We start from the raw sequence: 26,188 nt of genomic DNA on the forward strand, positions 1-26,188 counted from the left end.
GCTACACAAGCAAATACCTATATACATAACATATACATTGCATGATTTAACTTGGTTACACATTTGGTTTGTTCAGAGGACATCCAGTCCTACTTTTAAAGAAGAGCATATCTTTACAGTATGAGCTTGTCAGGCTTAACACATAGTTACACTTTATTTCCTACTCTTGCTAAACATTCAGCTGCATAATGTAAACTGTATAATAGGAGGCCTGTGTTGTACCTGGAATACTCTTGTGGGTATGGAGAGGAATACCAGGTGTGGATTTCATATTTCCCAAACTCGATGACTGATGGACAGCGGACTTGTGGATCAGGGGCTCCTGTTACTCCTACTTTCTGTAAAAGAAACAAATATCTCTCTAAGTTAACAACAACAAAAGCAATACTTAACAGATCCAGCAATCCAGGAAAGAAGGAAAAGCTTTGGGATAGCACAGTTTTCTTCCACTGAACTACAGTGGTACCTCGGGGTTAAGAACTTAATTCGCTCCGGAGGTCCATTCTTAACCTGAAACTGTTCTTAACCTGAGGTACCACTTTAGCTAATGGGGCCTCCTGCTGCCGCCATAGCACAATTTCTATTCTCATCCTGAAGCAAAGTTCTTAACCCGAGATACTATTTCTGGGTTAGCGGAGTCTGTAACCTGAAGCATATGTATCCCGAGGTACCACTGTAATTCACAAAGCAAGAAAAATATAAAGCCAGGTGTGCTAGTAAAAATGCTAGTCCAATCCGTCTTAGCATTATGCTTGCTTGTTAAGAGTAATCTAAAGGAATTACCATATTTTTCGCTGTATAGGATGCACCCGACCATAGGAGGCACCTTGTTTTAGAGGGTCTATAGGACGCACCCTTCCATTTCTCCTGCCGCTTCGCTGAAGGGGTGCTGCGCAGAGAGGGGGAGATTTTTTTTTCTTGTTCTTCCCCTCTAAAACAAGGTGCGTTCTGCGCATTCAAGGTGTGTTCACCTGAAGCCTCCGTTCCCGCTGCACTCTGGAGGCTTCAGGCAGCTACCTTGGAAGCCTGGAGAGCGAGAGGGGTCGCTGCGCACTGCCCCTCTCGCTCTCCAGGCTTCAGTGAAGGCAACCCGAAGCCTCAGGAGCGCGGCGGGAGTTCCCGCTGGGCTCCGGAGGCTTTGGGTTCCTTTTGACCTGCTCTTTGGGGCTGGCGGGCGGAAGCGCTGCTTTCCCCCACCGCCAGCCTCAAAGATTCCTGAAGCCTTCGGAGCGCAGCGCGAGTTCCCATTGTGCTCCGCAGGCTTCGGGTTCCTTTTGCTGAAGCCGGGAGAGCAAGACTCTCCCAGCTTCAGCAAAAGGAACCTGAAGCCTCCGGAACGCAGAGGGAACTCACGCTGCGCTCCGAAGTCTTCAAGCGGCTATCCCTGAAGCCTGGAGAGCAAGAGGGGTTGGTGCGCACCGATGCCTCTCGCTCTCCAGGCTTCAGCGAAAGCAACGCAAAGCCTCCGGAGCACGGAGGGAGCGCTCCCTCTGCGCGTCGGAGGCTTCGTGTTGCTATCGCTGAAGCCAAGGAGCCTGCATTCACTCCATAGGACGCACACACATTTCTCCTTAATTTTTGGAGGGGGAAAAGTGCGTCCTATAGAGTGAAAAATACGGTAATAGCCACTTAATAAATCCAAGGAAATAAATGACTCCTGAAAAAGCAAAAGGGAGGGAAGGAAGCAGGGGCAGGCAGGCGTATATCCCAAGTGCACCTGTAATAGACAGCACAGAACCTGGTTAGGAACTGCAACAAAAGGCAATGGGTGACCTACAAACAGGGTTTTGTTTTGTGTAAGTTTTCAAAACTCAAGATGCAACACCTCTCTCTCAAGAATATTTACATCAAACCAGAAAAGTGTCACCAAAAGAAATATATAGAAATACCGCAAACTGTATCCTTAAATTTTTCAGAGCACAAGGGGGCTTTTTCGTCCCCGCGGCTCTAAAATTATACAAGGCCAAAACGTTGGCACAGCTCCTTTATGGCCCTTTCTGGGCCCACCTTCCTCTGCTTTCTCTCCCCTTGAGAGAGTTCAATTCAAACTCCTTAGAGCTCTCCTACAAGTCCCCAGATGCATTTCAAACGCATGGGTTAGACTAGAAACGGGGATGATGAGAGTGGAGGCTTCTATCTGCCTAACATCAATCTACAAATGGCTGACACTGAATCTGCTCCCCCGAGGAATAGCCCCACTGATCTTCTGCGACCAATTCCAGTCAGGCTGGCAGACTGCAGTCCTGAACACCCTTCAGAAACTGGGTTTTGCCCCTCAAGCCGTTCTGAGCCTGGGGTTGGGCCAGGCAAAAGCAATGGTTAGGCAAAGAATTATAGACACCGAGAGACAACAGGAGTGCTCAAGGTGCCCCGACTATAAAATTGGAGAAATCGAGAGAGATATAGCCGCACTGGCAGCATATCTCATCTTTCTCATATCTAAAAATGCAAGAAGAGCTTTTACACTCGCCAGAAGCTCGGCTCTGCCCTCGCCAGTCCTGGAAGGAGCCTTTTAAAAAGTCCCATATTCTCAGAGACCTTGCGCCTGTTCACTGGGGGGAGATAGGAAGCCCAGAACACTTGTTCTTTAGATGTCTCTCTTATGAAGAGGCACGTAGTAAGACCATTGATCCCTTACTGGTGAGGCTCGCTAACCTCACAAAATTTGGACCTTTTTAACCTCGCAAAAATTTTAACCTCGCAAAAATTTGACCTTTTCCTGTTAGGCAAAGATCAGAAGACGACCTGGATGGTCGCCAGATTCTGTGTACAGGTCTGCAGGTGCAGACCATCTCCCAACTCAAACTAGTTCGTTAAGAAAATCCCCAAACTCGGTTTCATGGGTGACTCTGGGTCAACTTCCTGTGGTAGTTTATTGTTGTACATTGTTTTAATTATTTGTTTTCCTTCTGTGACTATACCCCCAAGTGTGTTTTATAAGCTGGTCTCCGACCATAATAAATTATCTATCTATCTAGAAATACCCAGATTATGGGGAGCTATCCAGTGGAAGATGCAATGAAATCAAGTATTTCATGTCCACTTATTTCAATGGGTCTATTTTGTGCACAACATAGTTGGGTATCATTCATTAAAAAAAATGGCAAAGGTGTTTTGCAAGAAGAATCATGGCCATCAACCCTTAAGGAAATTATCTTCCTTTGGGGCAATCTGCACACCTCTGGCCTCCATTGTTATTTTTCATGCATGTATAAGGTAAAATATAGCTTTCCCTTTCTACCCACCCCCTCACCAGACACATTTTCTTCCTTATATACACTATGAAGAATTGAGGATGCTTTGCAAATTACATCTACAAGCAAAGGCTCAGGAGTGAATGGAAGAGAGAAAATGCTGGTTAGACTTCCAACACTCTTTTATCTCAGTTTACATTGTGTATTGAGAAAAATAAACTATACATTAAAAAGACTTGCTTAGTGGTGATGATACTATTATTAACCCAGGACTTTTGGAAACATCAAATTCTAAACAAGTGCTAAAAGCATTTTATCTACTATGGAAGGTCCATCTCTTACCTTCCCTCCCTTTGCGCACACCCACATTTCTTCAGCACTACGAAGTCAGTGCAGATAGTCCCTCAGTGGGGGCCAGTTAGGTCAGCTTAACCAACACAGAAATGCTTGCTTAAAGCAATTTCTTTTCCCCTTTGTTTTTCTATAAACTACAGGGCACTTTTCAATGCTCAGATGCAGGAAGTGGCAACTGAGTCTCCTCCTTTCTCTCACACACAGCTCAGTTCAAGTGCAATCCCACGCTATACTTAGGTGGTTCAACAAGCCTCACACACCTGCCTCTACCCCTCACTGTAATCCAATTCTTCAATTGGAAAACTATGGACTGTGCTTGCCCTACCAAGCAGGACTTTAACTCAGTCTGCATGCCTGGTTTGGAGGGCAACTACAGTGGTGCCTCGCAAGACGAAATTAATTCGTTCTGCAAGTCTTTTCGTCTTGCGAGTTTTTCGTCTTGCGAAGCACGGTTTCCCATAGGAATGCATTAAAAATCAATTAATGCGTTCCTATGGAAACCGAACCGCCTTCAGACCAGGTCTGGGGACAGTCTGTCCCCCGACCTCATCTGAAGGCTGGCGGGGGCGAAAGTCTTTGCTCCCCCCCCCCGCCTGCCTTCCCGGGACAGCGGAGACTTTTCCGCTGTCCCGGGGCGATCTTAAAATGCTGGCGGGCGGCAGCGAAGGCTTCCCGGGGCGATTTAAAAGCCCCCGGTTAGGCAGGCAGGGGGGGCAAAGACTTTTAAGATCGCCCCGGACTTTTCCGCTGTCCGGGGCGATCTTAAAATCCTGGACCTCTTCCGAAGGCGGGCGGGGGACAAAAGTCTTTGCTCCCCCCTGCCTGCCTTTCCGGGAGAGCCCCCGGGACAGCGGAGACTTTTCCGCTGTCCCGGGGCAATCTTAAAATGCTGGCGGGCGGCAGCGAAGCCTTCGCTGCCGCCTGCCAGAATTTTAAAATCGCCCCGGGACAGCGGAGGAATTCTCCGCTGTCCCGGGGCGATTTAAAAGCCCCCGGGAAGGCAGGCAGGGGGGAGCAAAGACTTTTGTCCCCCAGGACCTCTTCCGAAGGCGGGCGGGGGACAAAGGTCTTTGCTCCCCCCTGCCTGCCTTTCCGGGAGAGCGGGAAGGCAGCACTGCCTTTTCCGCTCTCCCGGAAAGGCAGGCAGGGGGGAGCAAAGACTTTTGCCCCCCGCCAGCCTTCAGAAGAGGTCCTGGACCTCTTCTGAAGGCTGGCGGGGGGCAAAAGTCTTTGCTCCCCCCGCCTGCCTTCAAAAGCCGTCCGGGATAGCGGGAAGCGCTTCCCTGCTATCCCGGACCGCTTTTAAAATGCTGGCGGTGGGGAGCAAAGCCTTTCGCCCCCGCCGGCCTTCCTGGACCTCTTCTGAAGTCCGGGGGGGGGGAGGCTTTGCTCCCCACCGCCAGCATTTAAAAGAGGTCCCCGAGATTTCCCTATGGGCTTTTGTCTTGCGATGCAAGCCCATAGGGAAAATCGTCTAGCGAAGCGTCGCAAAAACTGAAAAACCCTTTCGTCTTGCGGGGCACCACTGTAGAGTTAAAGTCTGCCTCTGGTAACCCCATGCAGTGCAGCATTGTGGGATTGGAGGGAGGGCAGGAGCACCTAACTACATGTTTTGCTCATAACACTCCAAAATGAGGTTTGGTGATGCGAGCACCAGTCCTATAATTTAATTATAACATGGGGTGCTATCAGTTCATAAATATTTATACCTGTGGCCCCAAAAAAACATGATTTATTCAACTGAGAAAAACCATTGTGCCCATGTGTTTCCACCTCGTTCAGACTGCATTTTCAGACTTTGTTTGTAGTCTAAGATTTAACCAGTTTCCCAGTTTGGAAGTAACAGTAAACAATGGTTTTAACAAACGCTGAAAGTATTTCAGTGCGGTGCAAGAGAAAAAAGAGCATGCAGGTATAACACTCATTCTCATTCTTATAAACCATAGCACATTTAATTGGAATTCTTTCATCTGTCGGAGAGCCTTGGGGGTAGAATAGAGCAGATAACTTATCCAAATAAATGGCCTCAGTGACCAAAAATGCACCCTTAACACAGACTGCAAGGACAGAGAACCTATCCCTGTAACTGTGCAGAAAAGACTTCTAATTTAATTGCAGAATATAAAAGTGCTAAACAGGAACTGGTGACCCGCTTATGTCTTGAAATAATATTCATACTGATTTACTCTTTACCCAAACTGTGCTAAAAGCACTTTGGAATTCTCTATCATGAGAGATACTGATGGGATTTTTAAAGGACAGCGGTCTCCATCCTGGTCCCTTCCAGATGCTTAGAACTCAAACTCTCTTTATGGTAGTTGTAGTTCAAACATGTGGTGGTGACCAAGATGGGAAGGGCTGGATTAGGATAAGAGCTGGGTCTAAACCACTGAGCCTAGGGCTTGCCAATCAGAAGGTCAGTGGTTCAAATCCCCAAGACGGAGTGAGCTCCCATTGTTCGGTCCCTGCTCCTGCCAACCTAGCAGTTCGTAAGCACATCAAAGTGCAAGTAGATAAATAGGTACCACTCCGGTGGGAAGCTGAATGGCGTTTCCGTGTACTGCTCTGGTTCACCAGAAGTAGCTTAGTCATACTGAACACATGACCTGGAAGCTGTCTGCGGACAAACGCCGGCTCCCTTGGACAGTAAAGCAAGATGAGTGCCGCAGCCCGAGTCTTCCACGACTGGACTTAACGGTCAGGGTCCCTTTACCTATGTCTGACTACCAGGAGAAGGCGCCTCCCATGAATAATAGAGACCCCTGGCTGGCCAGTGCTAGAAACAGGATGCTGCACTATGATGGACCTTTGGTGCAATTCAACAAGGAAATCCTTCTGTTTTTATACAAAAGTTAAGGCAGAACCATTTTTTCTCCAAACGTTTGTAGACATTTCTTGTTTTGCCATTTTTCTTCCACCTTTACATTTGAATAATCTCAAAGCAGCAATAAGGAAACACCTATATTCACCAAATCTCTTAGTTCTTCCCTCATATCTTGCCATACCAGAAAACAACCTGATGTACCTTTCCACAGCAATACACAAATAAAATCTCTCTGTTACTTAATAGTGTGCACAATAGCAAGTTCAACTGCTCTAAAGATCACCTCTTCGCCACTGATTGAGTCCCAGGGCTCTTTCTTCCCCTTTTCTTTTTTAAGGAAAAAAACCTGAGGGATTGGATGGGTTTTCCTAAGGGAAAGGCTGCAACAGCCAATTTACTTTCCCTAAGATACAAAATATCCTCAGTCAAAAGAGAAAAAAGCACACAATAGCCAAATCAAAATCATTATTATGTTTGATGCTAGAAACTCTCTTGCAATTGGCTCCTCAAATATTATGGGTAGCACAAGTTCAATCACCCAAACTGAAACTCAAGAATTCTACCACCTGATAGAAGTCAATTTAAGAACACATCATTCCATGGAAGAATGAGAGACACACAATACAGTATCTATGAAAATCCACAATTCAAAATTTAGAATTGCTAATCAGGACAGCGTTGAAATTACTCAGCTCACAGTCTGTTGCCAACGGAACCACACTGGTTTACATGGAGATGCTTCAAGGATGCTCTCAGACTGCACCTGTGGCACTGCCTTGCATGTTTGTGCCTTCTGGATAACCACTGAATTCTCCTCCAAATAGATGCCTGAGATAAAGGTGGAGTCCCAGTTCCAGTACAACTGTTTGCACATCATAACAGCTCAAAGTCCCATCAAAGCAGACGTCCAACTCCCACAACGGTGGCACCCAGCCACAGACCACTCCCTCCAGCAGACGCTCTCTCTCCAACAACTCAGCCAGCCATCCTTGCACCTCTGCTCAGCGTATTCCGATTTGCTCAGGTGTGGCACTCTGCTCTACCTGGATACGCACTGCGTCAGCAGCTCAGCTGAGTTTAACCCAATCTCTGCCAAACTCACACTCACAAGTCTTTGCAAAGTTACGGTATATACAAGATCAGCAAGAAAAGAGAACAGTAATATTTATCAGAAGTTGCAAAGAGATGTAGGGCTGCTTAGTAACTCATGAGCAAGTACTCTGGATTTTACACCATGCTATATATGCTAAGCAATTACTTTCAAATATCAGAAGTCTACATTGATCAGAGATTAACTAGTTTGTGCTGTCTGAAAGGCCTGAAGCTGGCTGACCAAAAAAACCTGTTACAAAAATAATATATTTGCACCAGCCATTCTAATTTGTGCACAGAGTGCACCTATATAAACACAACTAAATATAAAAGTGTCAATTTCAGAGGACATCATTGTGGTCCTTACTTTAATGGCAGAAGCTAAAATATTTGTGGTCTTTGCTGTCACCAGCTTATCTTGGTCTATAAGAGAAGACTCCTGTAATAATCAACTAAACCTCCTGGATGAGATAATGATGAGCCGTGTTAGAAACTCAGATATACAAGCCAGGTGCCAAGTGACACCTTAAACCTTGGTCATGGCCACCACAACGGAATGTCTAAGGATCCCTTCCAACAATTCTTCCAACAATTCTACGCTTCTATGATCTCAACTACATTGCTTGACTGTCCCAATATGTAAGAAGGAGAAATGCAGCAGAAATGGAAAAGATGTAAACTATGGACTAAGGCAGAGGTTTTTAAACTGTGGTTTGTGAGTTCCATTTGGGTAGCCTGTGGAAAGGCTGTAGCACAGTCAAACAGATCTGTATTCAGCCCTGCACTTACTTTCCTTGATGTGATGATGGAGGACTAAGGTGCCCAGCAAGGGGTCCATGATTTGGATAGCCGCGCAGAAGCACAAGACTCACAACTTTTACTGCACGAGTCATCTGGCTCAATTGAGACGTCAGTCACCAACCTGGCGCCCAGAAATCTCCATGTAGTTGCAACTAGACCCTTGCCAATAGCAAACGTGCATGGTGCACAGTGAATTCCGAACACTGGTGATGAGGTGATTACCAAATATTTGTAAAAAGAGCATACTAGCAACACATGAGCCTTTGTTTCTGTATTCCCATCAACACATGGATATATATGACCTTGGAATCTTCCTGTTACAGAAATACCAACAAGCTTTCTTTTCAATTTCTTCATCTGCTTACTCCAAAGGTTCTGCTGGCTTTTGTATTTGTCTTCTTCCAGGCAGAGGGTCATTAATACCTCCCAAGAAACATAACCCATAAGCCTCCTTTCCCCTGCAGTTTTGAAACAGGACATACCGTATCTGTACCAATACAGCCATGCAGGAGCTGAAGGGCCATGCTTAGACAGATGTGCACAAACATGGAATATTGAACAATCTACCATGCCTCTGCATTAAGCCAATGTCCTTTATACAGAACACTGAACAACAAGCAAACTCCCCTCACAAATGCCAGGCAAGCCCTTGCAGAATTCAATGTGCACTAAAACAGGGAGGAAGAAATGTCCAATACAGGAAGGTACAGACTTACTCTGATTCAGTTTTGAAGCAAGCAAAGCTATTGTATAGCTTTGGCATGCAAATCTTACAATCTTGGACAATCCTTGATGCCCAATCGTCAGCCCCATGTTTCTGGGCTATAATATTTTAAGTTTGCCTCAGAGCTGCCTGCTTATCTCTCATCAGCATCACACCTCATCACTTCTTATCAACTGGCTGGTTCCCAGAAAATCCTCAGTAAACTACCTGTCTCAATCTTCTCAGTACTATGCATCTTATGACTAATATACCCCTGTAAAAAGGTAAAGGAACCCTGACAGTTAAGTCCAGTCACAAACAACTCTGGGGTTGCGGCTCTCATCTGGCTTTACTGGCTGAGGGAGCCGGCAGCATTTGTCCTCAGACAGATTTTCCGGTCATGTGGCCAGCATGACTAAGCCGCTTCTGGCGCAACAGAACACCAAAACCAGAGCAGCACACGGAAACGCCGTTTACCTTCCTGCCGGAGCGTTACCTATTATCTACTTGCACTTTGACGTGCTTTTGAACTGCTAGGTGGGCAGGAACCGGGACAAAGCAAAAGGAACTCACCCTGTCGCGGGGATTCGAACTGCCGACCTTCCGATCGACAAGCCCCAGGCTCAGTGGTTTAGACCACAGCGCCACCCGCACCTCTGTAGGAGTCTACTAACCATACCTTTGCAAGCAAGCTTCATTCAATTTTACCTGCAGTGCTTGCTCCTGAATATCTCTGAACAACTCCATATCTTTCTCAGTCATGACATCTGGACCTCCAAGAAGCCATTCTTCATTTTCCTGTTTTCCATCCCAGCCATCCTGATTGTCTGAAAATGAACACACAACGACAAATGGAATTTCCTGAAATTAAGCCGCTGAATATGTAAGGTGGTCACAGGATAAATAACTATCTAAAAGGGGGTTATTGCACTTATTGCACTAAGAAGTTTTGAAGTTCATGGCAGGCTACCCCTTTAGACTAAACTGTGACATACCAACATATACCCTTCCACCCCACCACCTGGCAGCTTCAGTTCTTCCAGTGGTATAACCATTCCACTCTCACCCATCAATACTTAGAATAGAATCATAGAATCATAGAGTTGGAAGAGACCACAAGGGCCATCGAGTCCAACCCCCTGCCAAGCAGGAAACACCATCAGAGCACTCCTGACATATGGTTGTCAAGCCTCTGCTTAAAGACCTCCAAAGAAGGAGACTCCACCACACTCCTTGGCAGCAAATTCCACTGTTGAACAGCTCTTACTGTCAGGAAGTTCTTCCTAATGTTTAGGTGGAATCTTCTTTTAAGTTTGCCTTGGTTTTGGGAGAAGGCATAGTCCCCTGGACTGTGGAAATGTGCTCTCAGTCTAAACCAACCTCACATGGCTGTTGTGCCAGGAAAATGGGGAGGAGAACTATATATGCCACCTTGAGCTCCTTGGAGGAAAGGTGCAATGTAAGTCTAATAAAATAAATAAATATTCTTACAATCTTAACAAATATAAAATAATATACACTAACCTCCACTGCTTGGACTGTTGTCCACAAATGAAAAGATATATTATGATGATTTTAGCATATACACTTTGCCAAGGTTCTGTGGTGTATTTGAAGATGACCCTTTCATTGTACGTGGTTATATATATATATATACTGCTTCCACCCAAGAACCTTCCACCCAAGAACCTTCAGCAGAATGTATTGTGCCCCAACAACATTTATGATAATGTAAAAAAAAACCAAAGTGTTGACGTTTCTTCAGAATCTGTTCTCAAATTGAAAATTAGAAGTCCAAAAAGTAAGAAGAGATAATACCCTCTACAATTAGCTACCTGTAGGCCAGTCTGAAGTGCTTGATTTCCTATTGTCTTTCCTCCTGATCCTATACTGCTGAGAGTAATCCACCACTTCTCCTCGAGCTTTACGCCCATCAGGGGATGGGGTGAAGAATTTGGTAAGGCCATCAATGAGCCCTTTGGTTTTCTTGTTGAATTTCAAGGTGGTGCTTGCATCTCTGCAGAATTCCAGGCCGTCGATTTGCTCCAAATAGCCCCCTTCTGACGAACAAGTTGACTGGCTGGATAGGGGAGTCTTGCGCTTACGACCTCGACCAGGTCCCGTCTGAACTTTGCTGAAGGGGGCTTTTGATCTAAACAAATAGTAAAGTGGGTAATAGAGACTTAGAATCATAGAATCATAGAGTTGGAAGAGACCACAAGGGTCATCGAGTCCAACCCCCTGCCAGAAAGAGAAGCTATGCAGGGTATTAGCCAGCTGATCATTTCAAATTCTTCCTTGAGCAATAAAGATACCTGCAGTGCAATTTAATGGAAGTTTACTCAGAAGCAAATCCAACTCTGTTCAATGAAGCTTACTGTATGGTTAACTGTACACAGAACTGGTGCCTTCCCAAATTTCTCAGGAATCTGGTATTCTGAATAAAAATTAAGTGTATAGGAGTTACGTACTTAATCCCCACCACCACCAAAAAAACGCCACGAGAACTCAAGTGTTTAAGAGCAGTGTATAATGATCCTAATGGCAAGGCTTCTTTGACCCTTCAGATAGTTTCCCTCCCACACCTTTCTGACATGGAACTCTAGAGCAAAATTGGAAGCCATCTAAATATTCAAAAGCAGCAGTGACATGGATCATGTCCTGTGTTCTGTAAAGCAACAATCCAAGCACCCTCCAGATTTCATGGGTGTGGAAAAATCTTGAAAAGCAAGTGAGACAGAGTACTCCATTAATGGCAGCAGAACATTCTGCCAGTCTAACTTGAGAGGCTAGAAGGGTTTGTAGTGCAAGAAACATAGTTATATATTGCCTCAAGCTAACAGAGCAAAGTGGATGCTCAAACTTATTTTATTGAAGGAGGGAAGCTCATTGCTTACTTTAGATTCAGTGGGAATGCAAGCTAAGAATGGCCATTGTTGTTATCTAGCATAGAGATCTACCTCCTAAGTAGAAGCTTGGGCTGCTTGAAATCAGCACCGGAAGTTTTTTTACTGAGGACTAACTGCCTACACTGAAAGGTGTAAACAGACTTCTTCTACAAATAAAAAAAATGTGAAAACCAAAACAAATGCTGAGTTTTAGGAAGCTGGGAAATTAATGAATCCAGCAAAGGAAAAGATATGCCTGGTGTCACATTCAGAAACAAAAAGCATTAAAAATTTGGACAGAAGTACTCATAATCTTTCCAGAACACGTACCAAAATATTTAACCCAACAAAGAAGATGGAACATCTCTAACAACAGAACTGCACAGGTATCCATATTCACACTGTACCCACTGCCACCAAGTTTTGGAAAAACTTACGTTGCATTTTGGTTCTTTAATCGATTTTTGGGACGTCCTATTGGGTTGGCATAACGCCGCTTTATCTGTGCTGCCTTCTTGTGTAGAAGTTTTCTTCCTTTTTTACGTGGCCGACATATCTGACATATCCACATGCCTGTAAAGTGAACAGACTCATCATAATGTATGTCAACATCTGTTAGTCCCAGAGAACAACACCGTATTATTTATATAACCTAAGAATAGCCCTGCTGGGCACGCAAGTGGCCCATCTAGTCCAGCCTCCTGTTCTCACAGTGCCCAACCAGATGCTCATGGGAAGCCCATGAGCAGGACAGGAACACAACAGCAATGCTCTCCCTGGGACTGTATATAGTACTGCTTGAGTGTTCAAACACTTCAAATACATTCTCTGCAATCACAGAATCATAGAGTTCCCTACGCCAACTTTTAACATATGGTAGTAGTATTATGACCCTGTACTGCAGATTTTTGAGGGGTGGGGATGAGGAGGAGGAGCTGAGGCTGTCAGACTTGTGTTTCCCTAAGGAAACCTAGTAAGCTCATGGAAAAGGCCAGATTCAAGCCACGGTCTTCTTCATGTCTCGCAGCTCACACTCTTATTCACTACAACACTATCTGTAAAGTTATTCAGAACTCTTAATCAAGCCTATGCTACTATTCTGTTCTGCCTGTTAAAGACATCTATAATTTGAAGGCTAAAAGGGTTGTTTGTGTGAGTTTCTCCCCCTGCAGCATCTTTTAACCCTTTCTTACCTTTTGGCATCCTGGTCAGAGGGGGGTCACAACATTCCATGTGAAAGCCACGATCACATGAGTCACAAAATAGCATATTATCCTGCGAAGCACAGAAATTTCAAGTTACTGCAATTCATCAAATATAACCACTATGATTCTAGGCTGAGAGGGGGTATTCCAGCTGCAGACGGGTATCTCCCTGCCTGTGCAAGGATGAGGAAGGGAAACTGCAAGAAATATACAATCAGAAGCTGCAATTACACTGTGGCCCTCCCACTGCAGAGGGACCGTGTGGGCAGGCGGCTTCTTTAAACTGCTCTGTTGAGGGGCAAGCGGCTGCCCATGCCTCAGCAGAGCAGTCTAACGAAGCTTCGACTCTGGCTCACATGTATGGGTATGTAGGCAAAGAGGCAAACCTGGTCTCAAACTGTATAGGGCAGGCATGTCCAAAGTCCATTGGGGGAGCCCTAATCTGGCCTGCCAGTCGGTTTAATCCAGCCCCTGTGGCAGTTTATTTCTTGGGGTAAAATCGTAAAAAAAAACCCAACAACTGAAAACCTAAAAGCAGCTCAACAACTTCAATCCCAAAAAAAGATCAACAACCTTGGTTGGCCCTTTGGTCGGCCCCCACGGCCCTTCATTTCATCAAATCTGCCCTACTTTGAAAAAAGTTTGGACACCACTGGTATAAGGCTTTGTACACCAATACCGGCCCCTTGAACACAGCACGGTAGCTAATTGTCAGCCAGTTAGAGTAGCAGTTACTACTTGCAAGTGCTGTTTCAAACTGTTTTCACTGCTTTATTTGTTTCTATTAATAGAATACTATAATTTCCCGCTATGGTAATAATTTATTGAAAGGTTGGTTAAATATTTTCTAGATAAATATTTACCTATAACCGTTATGCAATCAAAGGAATAAACACTGAATTAATGAGGCAGAAAGAATATTTTGTTTATTCTATTTACAAAACTTTTCTTCCTACATTCCTTTAAAATATTTGTAGCCTACTGTTCTGCTTAAAAATCATCTGAATTAGCATAAATGAGCACAGATGCAACCAATATAGATTATTTTAAAAAACAATAGCTTGCAGAGAAAATTGCAGTAGAAACAAATAAACTCAAATCTTAAGTAGGAAGAATAACCAAGACCTCTCCGCTAAACACTTCTGGAAAGGAAGTTTTAACCTGTTAGTAAAATGCAAGAACATAGCCTAGGTGCAATGGCCATAAAGGTCCTGTCATGCATACTAACCCACCTAACCTGAGAAAGTGGAGAGAGACAGAGCAGCACCAGCAGACTCTTTGGGGAGAAGACAGACCCCCCCTAAGATCTCAGGCTGTTCAGGGCTTTGAAGGTTGACGGCCAGAACTGGGCTCAGAAGCAAAAAGGGAACCAACACAACAGATACGACAAATGCTCTCTGCAGAACCACCACAATTTGTAGCAATTAAAACTTCAACATACTTTTCCAGCACAGCATGCTGGAAATCTCATGCAATTAGTTAGAATATGAACATGATCCAGAAGGTGAATGTCCAGGTACTCACAGCATTCTTGCCCTGATCTCGACAGGAACTGCATGTTTTGCACTCAATGCACTGCCATCGTAAGGCCTTCACACGAACTGTTAACTCTGGGGAGAACTTCAGGCAGGATGGATGACCTACACCAAGGTGAAAACAATTTCAGTTAAACTAAGTAGGAACAGCCTGTGCTCAGGAAGAGCAGAAGGTACAGGTTCTATTGCAGTTAACATCTGACATCTTAAAAAGACTCCAGTTCTGCCAGAGCAGTTCCGTGTGTGCTTGGCACTCTGGGATGAACCCACAATATGTGTTTTTGGAAGGGAAGTTGGTTTCTTGCCCAAACACTCAATATTTAGAGGAAAGAGGAAAAAAAACCCTTGAGGAATTGCATGAATGGTTCTAACCGAAGATGATTCCAATATGTACTTAAGTACTTGCAGAAATTATGATGTGCCCAAATAATGCCAAAGAAGCCGTTTATGAGGTGAGCTTTGTAGATTAGCCCCGCCCCCCCAGCCTGCCAACACACCTTTATATTCAAAAGTAGAGCTTACTGGGTTTCTATGTTGGACACGCAGGAGGCAGAACCCTGTCCAGTTCATCCAACATAGTAGGTGGCAGCCAAGGCACAGATAGGTCTCTGCTTTCTTAGTGAGTCTCCTGCACTTCAGTGCTGGACATACAAAAGGAAAAGTTCCTTCCTGTGTATCCACAGGTTCAATAACAGAGACACAGACTGTCATCAGCTCACCATGTTTCTGTTAAATGCAAAAAAGATTCATTGGCTGTGAGTCTAGCACAGAGCTTTCCAAACTTGGTGACACACTTTTTTTGACATGCATCATTTCATGACACAGTAATTCAGTTTTACTAGCAAACCGGAGGTTAAACTAACCCCTTTCCAGCGTTCACGCAACATACCTACACACTGCAACCGACAGACATGTGCTGTGACACACAGTTTGAAAAGCTCTGGTCTAACACATTAACATGGTGGGCTAATGGTGAAAGGGTAGAGCCCTTCTTGACTCCATTTCCAACCTCTTGGTTTCTATGGTAGGCAGGGAGCTTTACCTCCTATGCATCCAGTGCACTGCCAGAGGATGCGTGAAATGCTCTATGCCTATGCTAGCAAACCACATAGTTTCTATGCTGGATGGGAAGAGGGGCTTCCATTTCTTCTTGACCAGCATAGGAACCATGTGGGCTGTCAGGAGATGTGCAGAGCACTCCATGCGGAAGCCCACTTCGTTTCTGCAATGGGTAGAGAGGAGGCAAAGCACCAACTTTCATGCACAAGATATAAATGCGCTGGGTTGCCAGAGGACAGCCTGAGCATTCTGTTTCTCTGGTAGTAGCTCACTCAGCTGTCTGAGTGAAATTCCACCTACGCTCACCAGGCAAGCAGCTAAAAACAAAGCTGCATCAGGCTAAAGGGCACATCTGCAGGGGACATTTTTACAAATTGTATTCCCTGCACATTGCATTCATTTTTTAATAGAGCTGTTGGTGGTATCTGTGTGACAAAGAGTCTTCCCAGCCTACAATGAACCTTCTTTCCAAGCAACTTCTCTTTTACTTCTCTTTCAGCAGCAAAACTCTAGAGCAAGAAATACTTTAGCACACTGTACCATACAACTTTTCAGCCCCAACACGAACTCTGGTCATATTAAGTTTTGCAAGTTTCTGCACTGCTCCAAGCATTACCTCAGAAAACATAAAGCTAATCCCTAGCAGCATAGCCAAGCATAAGGAGAAGTATAACTACAGTTGATATTGCCCATAACAAGCAGTCTTGAAGCAATTCTCCAGCTGGGTTAAAAAGGTGGGTTTTTTTAAGTTAGCTTGTTAAATGTGCACAATGAATGCATTTGAAGGTCCCCAATTCAATAGATCTCATTGCCCAAAATGCAGGCAGCCACCTACCACTATTGCCGCAATCAGCACAAGAAATGAGCTCCTCAGGTTTCTTTTCTCGGTTTTGCTCTTTTGTACCAAGGCAGAAGCTGCAGATTGGGATTGGTTCAGCAACTGGCTGTGGGGGAAGGAGATGAATAATAGAGATTTTCATTAATTATATCATATTTGCAAAACATATACTGAATGAAAACATTAGAGCAGAGATAGCTAACTCAGGTCAAAAGTATCGAGACATAAGCAATTCATTTCCTAGGGCAGTGTTAGAAAATCAGATATATAAGCAAGGAGCCAAATGGCTCCTTAAACCAAGGTTACAGTCACCAAAACAGAATGTTTAGTTGCCATTTTGGGGTAAAATAGCTCAGAAGTCTTGTTTTTCAAATGATGGATTGACTGTGGTTGATTCTCAGTTAAACATCTGGCTAACTGGTAGATGAAGGGAACGCAGTGGATGTAGCCTACCTTGATTTCAGCAAGGCATTTGACAAGGTGCCCCATGATATTCTTGTAAAGAAGCTGGTAAAATGCGGTCTTGACTATGCTACCACTCAGTGGATTTGTAACTGGCTGACTGACCGAACCCAAAGGGTGCTCATCAATGGTTCCTCTTCATCCTGGAGAAGAGTGACTAGTGGGGTGCCACAGGGTTCTGTCTTGGGCCCGGTCTTATTCAACATCTTTATCAACGACTTGGATGATGGACTCAAGGGCATCCTGATCAAATTTGCAGATGACACCAAACTGGGAGGGGTGGCTAACACCCCAGAGGACAGGATCACACTTCAAAACGACCTTGACAGATTAGAGAACTGGGCCAAAACAAACAAGATGAATTTTAACAGGGAGAAATGTAAAGTATTGCACTTGGGCAAAAAAAATGAGAGGCACAAGTACAAGATGGGTGACACCTGGCTTGAGAGCAGTGCATGTGAAAAGGATCTAGGAGTCTTGGTTGACCACAAACTTGACATGAGCCAACAGTGTGACGCGGCAGCTAAAAAAGCCAATGCAATTCTGGGCTGCATCAATAGGAATATAGCATCTAGATCAAGGGAAGTAATAGTGCCACTGTATTCTGCTCTGGTCAGACCTCACCTGGAGTACTGTGTCCAGTTCTGGGCACCACAGTTCAAGAAGGACACTGACAAACTGGAATGTGTCCAGAGGAGGGCAACCAAAATGGTCAAAGGCCTGGAAACGATGCCTTATGAGGAACGGCTAAGGGAGCTGGGCATGTTTAGCCTGGAGAAGAGGAGGTTAAGGGGTGATATGATAGCCATGTTCAAATATATAAAAGGATGTCACATAGAGGAGGGAGAAAGGTTGTTTTCTGCTGCTCCAGAGAAGCGGACACGGAGCAATGGATCCAAACTACAAGAAAGAAGATTCCACCTAAACATTAGGAAGAACTTCCTGACAGTAAGAGCTGTTTGACAGTGGAATTTGCTGCCAAGGAGTGTGGTGGAGTCTCCTTCTTTGGAGGTCTTTAAGCAGAGGCTTGACAACCATATGTCAGGAGAGCTCTGATGGTGTTTCCTGCTTGGCATGGGGTTGGACTCGATGGCCCTTGTGGTCTCTTCCAACTCTATGATTCTATGATTCTATGACTACCTTGAGTCAGCTTAACCTTTGAGAACTTAAAAGTCACTTGATTCAGGAACATGCCCACCTACACAGTACATTGGCCTATTCCAACCTCTCATTCTTAATGGTGACATAATAATGTAAGAATATTCTTCACCACCATGAGAAGGACAGTGGGGTGGGGTAAGTGAAGACAAGCTACAACTAATAACTATAACTATTAACTATAATGTTGTTTACTGCTACTGCTCAGGCTGCACACAGAAAAAGCATATTGGTTCCAGAAAGTCATTCTGATTATGCAGATAAAATATAACTGATAGAATTCTACAGGATGTGGTATGAGTGAGTGGAAAGAGTCAAGACCCAAGGATGATCAGAAATGCACCTCCAAATGGTGGTGATGTCAGGTGCCATCCTGGTGCCCAGGCATCTTCACTTGGTTGCAAGTGGTCGATAGCCATGTGCAAAATGCAACTGGCACCTGGCTAGTTTCAAACACTGTCCTAGGGTGTTAGACAACTATGCTTTATTCAGAGAAAAACTAATGGGTCTAACTTAATCATGGTCATTAATTTCAATGGGTCTGCTCTGAGTAAAACTTAATTGAATACCGCTCCTAGTCCCTGTCCCTACCTCAACAATTCACAGAGCACTGCAGTGAAGATAGCCAGTTCCAAGTGATTGCAATGAGAGCAGACTGCAGGTGCTGGGCCTGTATTGGTCACAGAGACAAGTGGTACTCAGGGCCTGATGTAAGTGTTGTGGTACAGACTGGAAAACAGTGACTACAATGCTATCAAATTCAACTTATAGGCAAGTGGGCAACTGCCAAGGAAGTCAAACAGTCACACAGAACTTCAAAGGAGAAAACTGAGGGGATTGGCAGAAAGGAAATAGAAAGGCAAAGTTAAATTTCTCCAGACTGCCATGAGGTTATTCAAATGCATAATGAATGTTAAATTATATAATATATACCACAGATCAGGAAAGGTGCCACAAAGGTCTACAGGATGTGTGACTAACAAGCAAAGTCAATAACATAGCGGCAAGAATGTGTTTTTCACAAAATAGATGAGATGACAAGAAAAAGCAACAAAACATTGGTAAAATAAAGGAAAGCTGACAACAAAAAATACAAAAAAGAATTTCAAGGAGTTCATCACTAAAAACATTATGCCTAGTAATAAAACATTATTTAACAAATTAGAAGCAAGAAAAATGCTTAGGGATGATATTGGACATTTGGATGACATTTGGTCAAATGTGTGCTAAGGGAGGAAAAGGAGGCTGATGGGGAAATGAACGAATCCTTTCAACAGTATTCACGGCAGACAGGCAGAGCCCTGTGCCTGAGCTAGTCGGAGGAACCGGGGCAAAGAGTGGAGAGAAGGCATAAAGTCCTAGGCCTTAGTGACAAAACAAACCAACAAACAGGAACTTGAGAGTAGGAAAAAGTGGGCAGCTCCCACATTGGAGAAATATATAGTAAGTGGGGGTCAACCATGGATCTGTACTGGGACAAGCTGGAGTTGGGCTGGAAAGTGAGAAAGTCAAACCTGGAGGTGGCAACAAATTGATCAGGGTTCTAGAAACAAGAACTCCCAAAGGAGCTCTCCAAACTGGATGAATAGGAGCTAAAAAAAGCAAATGCAGTTAAATGTCAGGAAGTGCAAAGTTATGCACATGGGGACAAAAAATCCTAACCTACACAGCAATGGGTTCTGAATTGGTGATGGCTGGCCAAGAATGAGATCCTGGAGTTGTAGTGAAGGTATCAACCCAGTGTGCAGCAGCTGAGAAAACAGCAAATTCCATTTTAGGGATCATTAGGAAAACGAGTGAGAATAAGACCACCCAAATCTTAATGCTGTTATATAACTCTATGGTCCACAGTTCTGATCAATGATCCCCAAAGAAGATACTGTAGAACTCAAAAAAGTGCAGAAGAGGATATCCAAAATAATAAAGAGGCTGGAACAACCTCCTCATGAGGCAGATTTACAACATTTGGAGTTTTTTTAGTTTAGAGAAAAGAGAAGTGAAAAGGGGTAAATTACAGAAATGTATAAGATTATCACACGGTGGAGAAAGTGGACAGAGAAAAGCTCTTCCCCCTCTCTCATAATACTAGAAGCCTGTGGGGTCATCAAAAGAAGGTGAATATTGGAAGATTCAGGACATACAAAAGGAAGTACCGTATTTTTCGCACCATAGGACGCACTTTTTCCCTCCTAAAAAGCAAGGGAAAATGTGTGTGCGTCCTATGGAGCGAATGCAGGGGGGAGGCAGGTGGGAAAAGCCCCCAAGAGCCGCACACAAGCTCCATGCGCTCTTGCGGGCTTTTCCACAGGAGGGAGGAGGGACTGACTGGCCACATCAGTCCCTTCTCCCACCTCCCAGAAAAGCCAGGAGAAGCCGCAATCTCTTTAAAGGGGTTGCGCGGCTTTTGCGAGATGTGAGGGAATCCCCCCACCTCCCAGGAAAGCCAGAAGAAGCCGTGCAGCCCTTTTAAAGTGTGCGCTACTCATGACAGAGTGTCTACTCATGTCCCATTTGTGTCCCTGAAGGTATCTGAAGAAGTGTGCATGCACACGAAAGCTCATACCAAGAACTGACTTAGTTGGTCTTTAAGGTGCTACTGGAAGGAATTTTTTTTACATAATCACAGTTGCCCTGAGAATACAACAAAGGGAAGGGATAACTCTTTGGCCCCTGCCATCAGTTTCACCACTTCTACCACACCAAAACCACCAGCAAGGGAAGAATGGCTTCATCAGCTGGATATACCATAAATGTTTGTTTATTCTGGGTTGTTAAACTGATTGTTCTCCCCCTTTCCATAGTGTTTGGCCTGTAGGTCTGAGTGCAGGATCTGTGTCTCATTGTTTGGTTGATGTGAGCCTACTTTGGAAGGCAAAAGTCATCTGTAGTGAGATAAAAATATAAAATGAAACAAACATCATCCCTAATTTCTCTCAGAACTGCAGCTGCCTACCCTCTTATTCCCATCTTGTGTTCTGCTGGCTGCCATGAGTATTTTTCTCCTCAGTCTGCACTGCTGAGAGCAATAGAAACCTTCCTTCCATGGGACTGTTGCATCTGCTCTGCACTATCAAGAGCTCTCAGATTTTGCCTCCCAACCATATATATCACCACACTATTAACCAATGCTCGTCAAATGTGACAGGGCTTCATAAGTAGATGCTCACTGAGTATGCCACCTAAACATAATTACACAACACTAGAAAGAAAACTCTAGAGCACAAATTACTGTGCTAGGAATCTGCCCATTAAAAAGAAATTTCGAAACAACTACACATCTATTTTCATTGAAATCACTTTGCCCAAACAACTACTGTGAGTGCTGAATTGAAGCTAGGCATCATTTTGTTAGTCTTTCAAGACTTTGTTAGTTCTCATTTTGATGAAGTTTAAGGACAATCACATTCATAAAGTTGGCTGCATCTTCACTAGTAGGTATATAAATCATTAGCCAAACAGGTGAAAAAACGGACCTTGGTAGGGGGCTCTCTTGCTTGTGAATAAGTCAAAGACACTGCTGCCAAATTTATTTTGCCACAAAACTGATGTAAGGGATTTTGCAATACCAGTGCAGTTCCAAATGAAACTGTAAATGTATACATGGAGTGAAGAACAACAAGCTCTTAGTCACAGCTCCATATCACTTCCCTGAACAGACTTTCCTGGTAGGTTTCCCAAACATTCGAGAGGGCAATTTAAAGTCAAAGAAAAGGAATGTCAGTTCTCCAATTCAATAAGCACCAAAAATTTGTTCTCAGAAAAACTGGTTCTTGATATAGGTAATCCTCTCCAAGAGTCTGCTCAAAATTCACAATACTTTTGACTTCCAGTTTGGATCGCAAGCAGCAGGGAGCGCAGAGAAGCAGCGGAAGGCAGCGGAAGGGCTTTTCCGAGCTACACGGGGGCTTGGGGGCTACGCAAAGGCACTGCAACCCCCAAAATCTCAAGGGGGACACCCTTGAGGGATAAGCTATTCAGCAGCGTTGGAGTGGTTCCGGCATTTTTTCGGGGTTTTTTTTAAGGGACTCGAGAGCGATGGGACTGAGAAACGTGAACGGTAAGCACCGCTGACCCCGTGTAGCGATGCCTCTAGCTCCCACTGGAAAAGCGACAAACCTCCGTAACTTTAAGAACAGAACCCTTAGTGTTTAAGGAGTATATTTTGGCTAAAAAATTGGATAATACACTAAGTGAGCTCTGGATGCAGAAGGATTTAAGAAAGGAGCCCGACCCGATTTTCAGAGTGAAAATGGCGCAGGATACAAAATCGCTAGAGCAAAGAAAGGAAGTGATCACTCACCCGCTGTAGGAACAGAAAAGTGAAAGTCCTCAGCAACTTCTAAGCGAAGTAACGGAAAGACCTTTAGAGACTTTGTTTTCTTTTGGGGGAGAGTATGAAAAAATAATAGAAAGAACTGAATAGAGTGGTTATAAAGAGAGAAATACTTTGAAGCCTTAAACTTTAAATTGGAATACAAGGGAGAAGGAGGGGAGAAGAGAAAAGACGAAATAATAACATAAAGGCTTTAGAGCAAGCATTAAATTACAATCTCTCCTCACCATCCTCTATTTAAATCCTGAACCTCTTATCTTACAACTTAGGCAACGGAATAAGTAAGAACTTAAATTTTGTTTTTTTAAAAAACCCTAACGTCAGACCTCAACTTCTCCCTTCAGAAGACTTTGGATTATAAATTTCTTCTTCTCTTCTTTCTTTTTGGAGTTGTTTGGAATCCCATATGAGTTGAGCTTACAGGGATACACATATATGTTTATTTGGACATTTAATTCTTCCTATTCGACTGATTGGATCTAATTTTGTATATTCTGGATTTTGATATTTCTGGAGCTTTTTGGAATCATACATGAACTGAGTTATAGAGGTTTGTACTTATGATTACTGGGGTATATATCCCCCTCCATTTGATGAACTGGATTTAATCTGGGATCTCTGGATCTTCTCTCAACCCAACCCAATTTTGGATTAAGCCAGCAAGTGGCTGAAGACCATAGAGTTTAAAATAAATAAATAAATAAAGGGCTTCCGGAGGCGGCGCCTATCGGTAATGGCGGATTCCCTCTGACAGGAGGGAGAAGCTCCGTGGAAATCGGGTCCACCGCTGCAGCGAAGCGGAGGACCCTCAAAAAACCCACAGGCGGGAGAAGCCTGGGGCCGTGGGACTCAGTGGGCACGTTGCGCCCCCCCCCCGAACTGTCAAAGGAGCTCTGAAAAGAGCTCCGGAGCGGAGCGGGGGTTTGGCGCTGTGCTGGGAGTCGATCGCTACTTCTACGGAGCGAAGCTGCACAGCAATTGCCGGAGAGCGCTGACCTTTTTCCTGTGAAACATCGATCTGAAACATCTACCCGTGAGTAAGATCTGGGGAAATTTGGAAGGATCAAAGAATAAGACCCAATCGAAGTGAACTTGAACTTGACTTTGATACTTTGATCCGGGACTTTGATCTTGAATTTGAACCTGAAATCGGCAGAGTCTAAACAGGAAGCCCGCTTTGCCGATCTGTAGACAGTTTGAAAGCAAGGGATAAAGGAGCTTGGAACCAAAGAAATGGACTTTGTCATAAAGAGCTAAATTGCATTGCCTGACAGGAGACCCCCCTCTTAAAAGAGAAAGGGGGGGGACAGAACCCACCACTCAATCTTTGATCCCGGACTGCCTTAAGTAATTGAATGGCCACCCTGATTGCACCGCTTTAGAGACACTGTAAGCACTACATTGTAAATACTACTGCAGACTTCTGCAAAAGAATAGCTACTCTCTTAAGAGAAACTTTGAGCCTGTAACTGTTGCTTTTTGAGTAACATTGATATGCTAGCAAAGATACTGTTTTAAAACTACTCATCCAGGATACATTTTGCTACTCTGCTCCCCTAGAGGAACTCTTTGTTATAGCTGGGGATTTTCCGCTGCAGCTGTTATTTTTGTTCACTGCTGAGAAATAAACCTGGGAGCCGTGAGAACTGTGTGAGTGACCTTGACTTTTCTGAGACACAGGAATGGATCAAGACAATCCACAAGATAAGCCGCAGGAGAAGGCACAAGAGAAAGAGAAAGTAATTAAATATAAAACTAGACAACAGTCGCAATTGCAGACACAGCAGCAACAACACTATAGAAGAGCATCTGTAACAGGTCTTTCTGCTTCACAAGCTACAGAAAGAGAAGAATTTAAGGGAGCAAGACCAGCAGGACCAGAATCTACAACACTGGACAAGATCCTTTCAGCTTTACAGAATCTGACAGCTAAGATAGACCTAAATACCTCAACTATCCAAGACCTTGGACAAAAAGTGAATGACGTAGGACAGAAAGTGAATTCCAATACCCAGGCAATTGACAGGTTACTGCAGGAATCCAAGGAGACCAGACAGACAGCAGAGGAAGCCAGGGAGAGGGTTTTGGCAGTAGAGGAAAAAATACCGCCAATAAACAGAAAACTGGATGATTACAAGGCACAATTCTCTCTGATTGAACTTAAGGAAAAACAGGCCAATTTGAGATTAAGATCAGTTCCAGAAACAGAGGAAGGAGAACTAGTAGAGTTTCTCGCATTGGAATTTGAGACCTTTTGGGGTCTAGAATCAGAAGAATTTGAGATAGTGAGTGCCTTTCGGCTGGGAAGAGTCAAAAGGAAGAACAGAGCGAGGCACTGCTTGATTTCACTAAGATCGAAAGAAGAAAGACAAAATACTGGACCTGCATTACAAGAAAGCACTGGAGATTGGAAGTGAGAGAATTGAGATTTTTAAAGATATCCCAAAATACCTACTAGACCTCAGAACTAACTACAGTGACTTGGTTGACCTACTAAGGAAGAACAATATCTTGTTCAGGTGGGAATTTCCGCAAGGCCTCTCGTTTACATTTAAAGGAAAGAAAATAAAGATAAGATCAAAGGAAGATAAAGTGAGTTTCCTGAAAGACTTTGGTGAAGAACTACGAAGGGAGGCAAGAACAAAAGATTTGGAGATACTAGGACTGGGACCACCTGATCTAGACAGACACCCCTTGGGGTTGATCCGACTAGAGAAAGAGACACAACCATCAGAAGAACAACAACTTTTGGGAGCAGTTGGAGGAACTTTACAATAACTACAACATGTCTCTGCAGATGTTAACTTGGAACATCCGGGGTCTTAATTCCCCTAGCAAGAGGAAGAGAATTTTTCATATGTTAAAAAAGGAACAATTGGATTTGATTTGTTTACAAGAAACACATATAACAAGACTCCACAGGAAATTATTGGTAAACAAGAGACTAGGTCAAGAATTTTTCTCATCGGGCAAAATTAAAAAAAGAGGAGTTGTGATATATGCAAAAGAGAAACTGTCACCAAAATTTCTCTTCAAGGATGAACATGGACGATTTGTAGCAATTGAAATACAAGTACAAGGAGAGAAAGTACAGTGGTACCCCGCAAGACGAACGCCTCGCGAGACGAAAAACTCGCAAAACGAAAGGTTTTTTCGTTTTCGAGTTGCCTCGCAAGACGAATTTCCCTATGGGCTTGCTTCGCAAAACGAAGCTTGCCCAGGGGACAGCGGGTCTTCTCTTTTGAAGCAAGGGGCAGCGGGGAGAAGCGATCTTCTCCCCGCAGCCCCAGGTCCGGGGACAGCGGGAAGCGCTTCCCGCTGCCCCCGGACCTCTTTTGAAGCAAGGGGCTGTGGGGAGATCGCTTCTCCCCACCGCCCCTTGCTTCAAAAGAGGTCCGGGGACAGCGGGAAGCGCTTCGCGCTGCCCCCGGACCTCTTTTGAAGCAAGGGTTTGCGGGGAAAAGCGATCTCCCCGCAGCCCCTTGCTTCAAAAGAGGTCCGGGGGCAGCGGGAAGCGCAGCGCTTCTTCCCCGCTGCCCCCGGACCTCTTTTGAAGCAAGGGGCTGCGGGGAGATCGCTTCTCCCGGTGCTCCGAAGCCGGGCGGGGGGGAGGGAACACCTGCCCCCACCGCCCGGCTTCGGAACGCTGCTCCGAAGCGGGGCGGGGGGGCGGGAGCACCTGCCCCAGCCGCCCCGCTTCGGAACGCTGCTCCGAAGCGGGGCGGGAACACCTGCCCCAGCC

At 44.5% G+C, this 26,188-nt stretch overlaps 1 protein-coding gene across 1 annotated transcript in view; it reads right to left on the bottom strand.

Moving 5' to 3' along the window:
• KAT6A (lysine acetyltransferase 6A) overlaps positions 1–26,188 on the bottom strand; it is a 91,918-nt gene that overhangs the window by 28,089 nt on the left and 37,641 nt on the right. The window contains exons 3-9 of the mRNA XM_081921249.1: positions 16,491–16,599; positions 14,586–14,701; positions 13,050–13,131; positions 12,294–12,429; positions 10,804–11,120; positions 9,677–9,795; positions 223–338 (exon numbers count right to left, since the gene is read on the bottom strand). Coding sequence (XP_081777375.1) covers positions 223–338; positions 9,677–9,795; positions 10,804–11,120; positions 12,294–12,429; positions 13,050–13,131; positions 14,586–14,701; positions 16,491–16,599 — 995 coding nt within the window. The remainder of the gene's footprint in view (positions 1–222; positions 339–9,676; positions 9,796–10,803; positions 11,121–12,293; positions 12,430–13,049; positions 13,132–14,585; positions 14,702–16,490; positions 16,600–26,188) is intronic.

Source organism: Podarcis melisellensis (assembly GCF_964234715.1).
Source record: "Podarcis melisellensis genome assembly, chromosome: 8".
Taxonomy (NCBI): Eukaryota; Metazoa; Chordata; class Lepidosauria; order Squamata; family Lacertidae; genus Podarcis; species Podarcis melisellensis.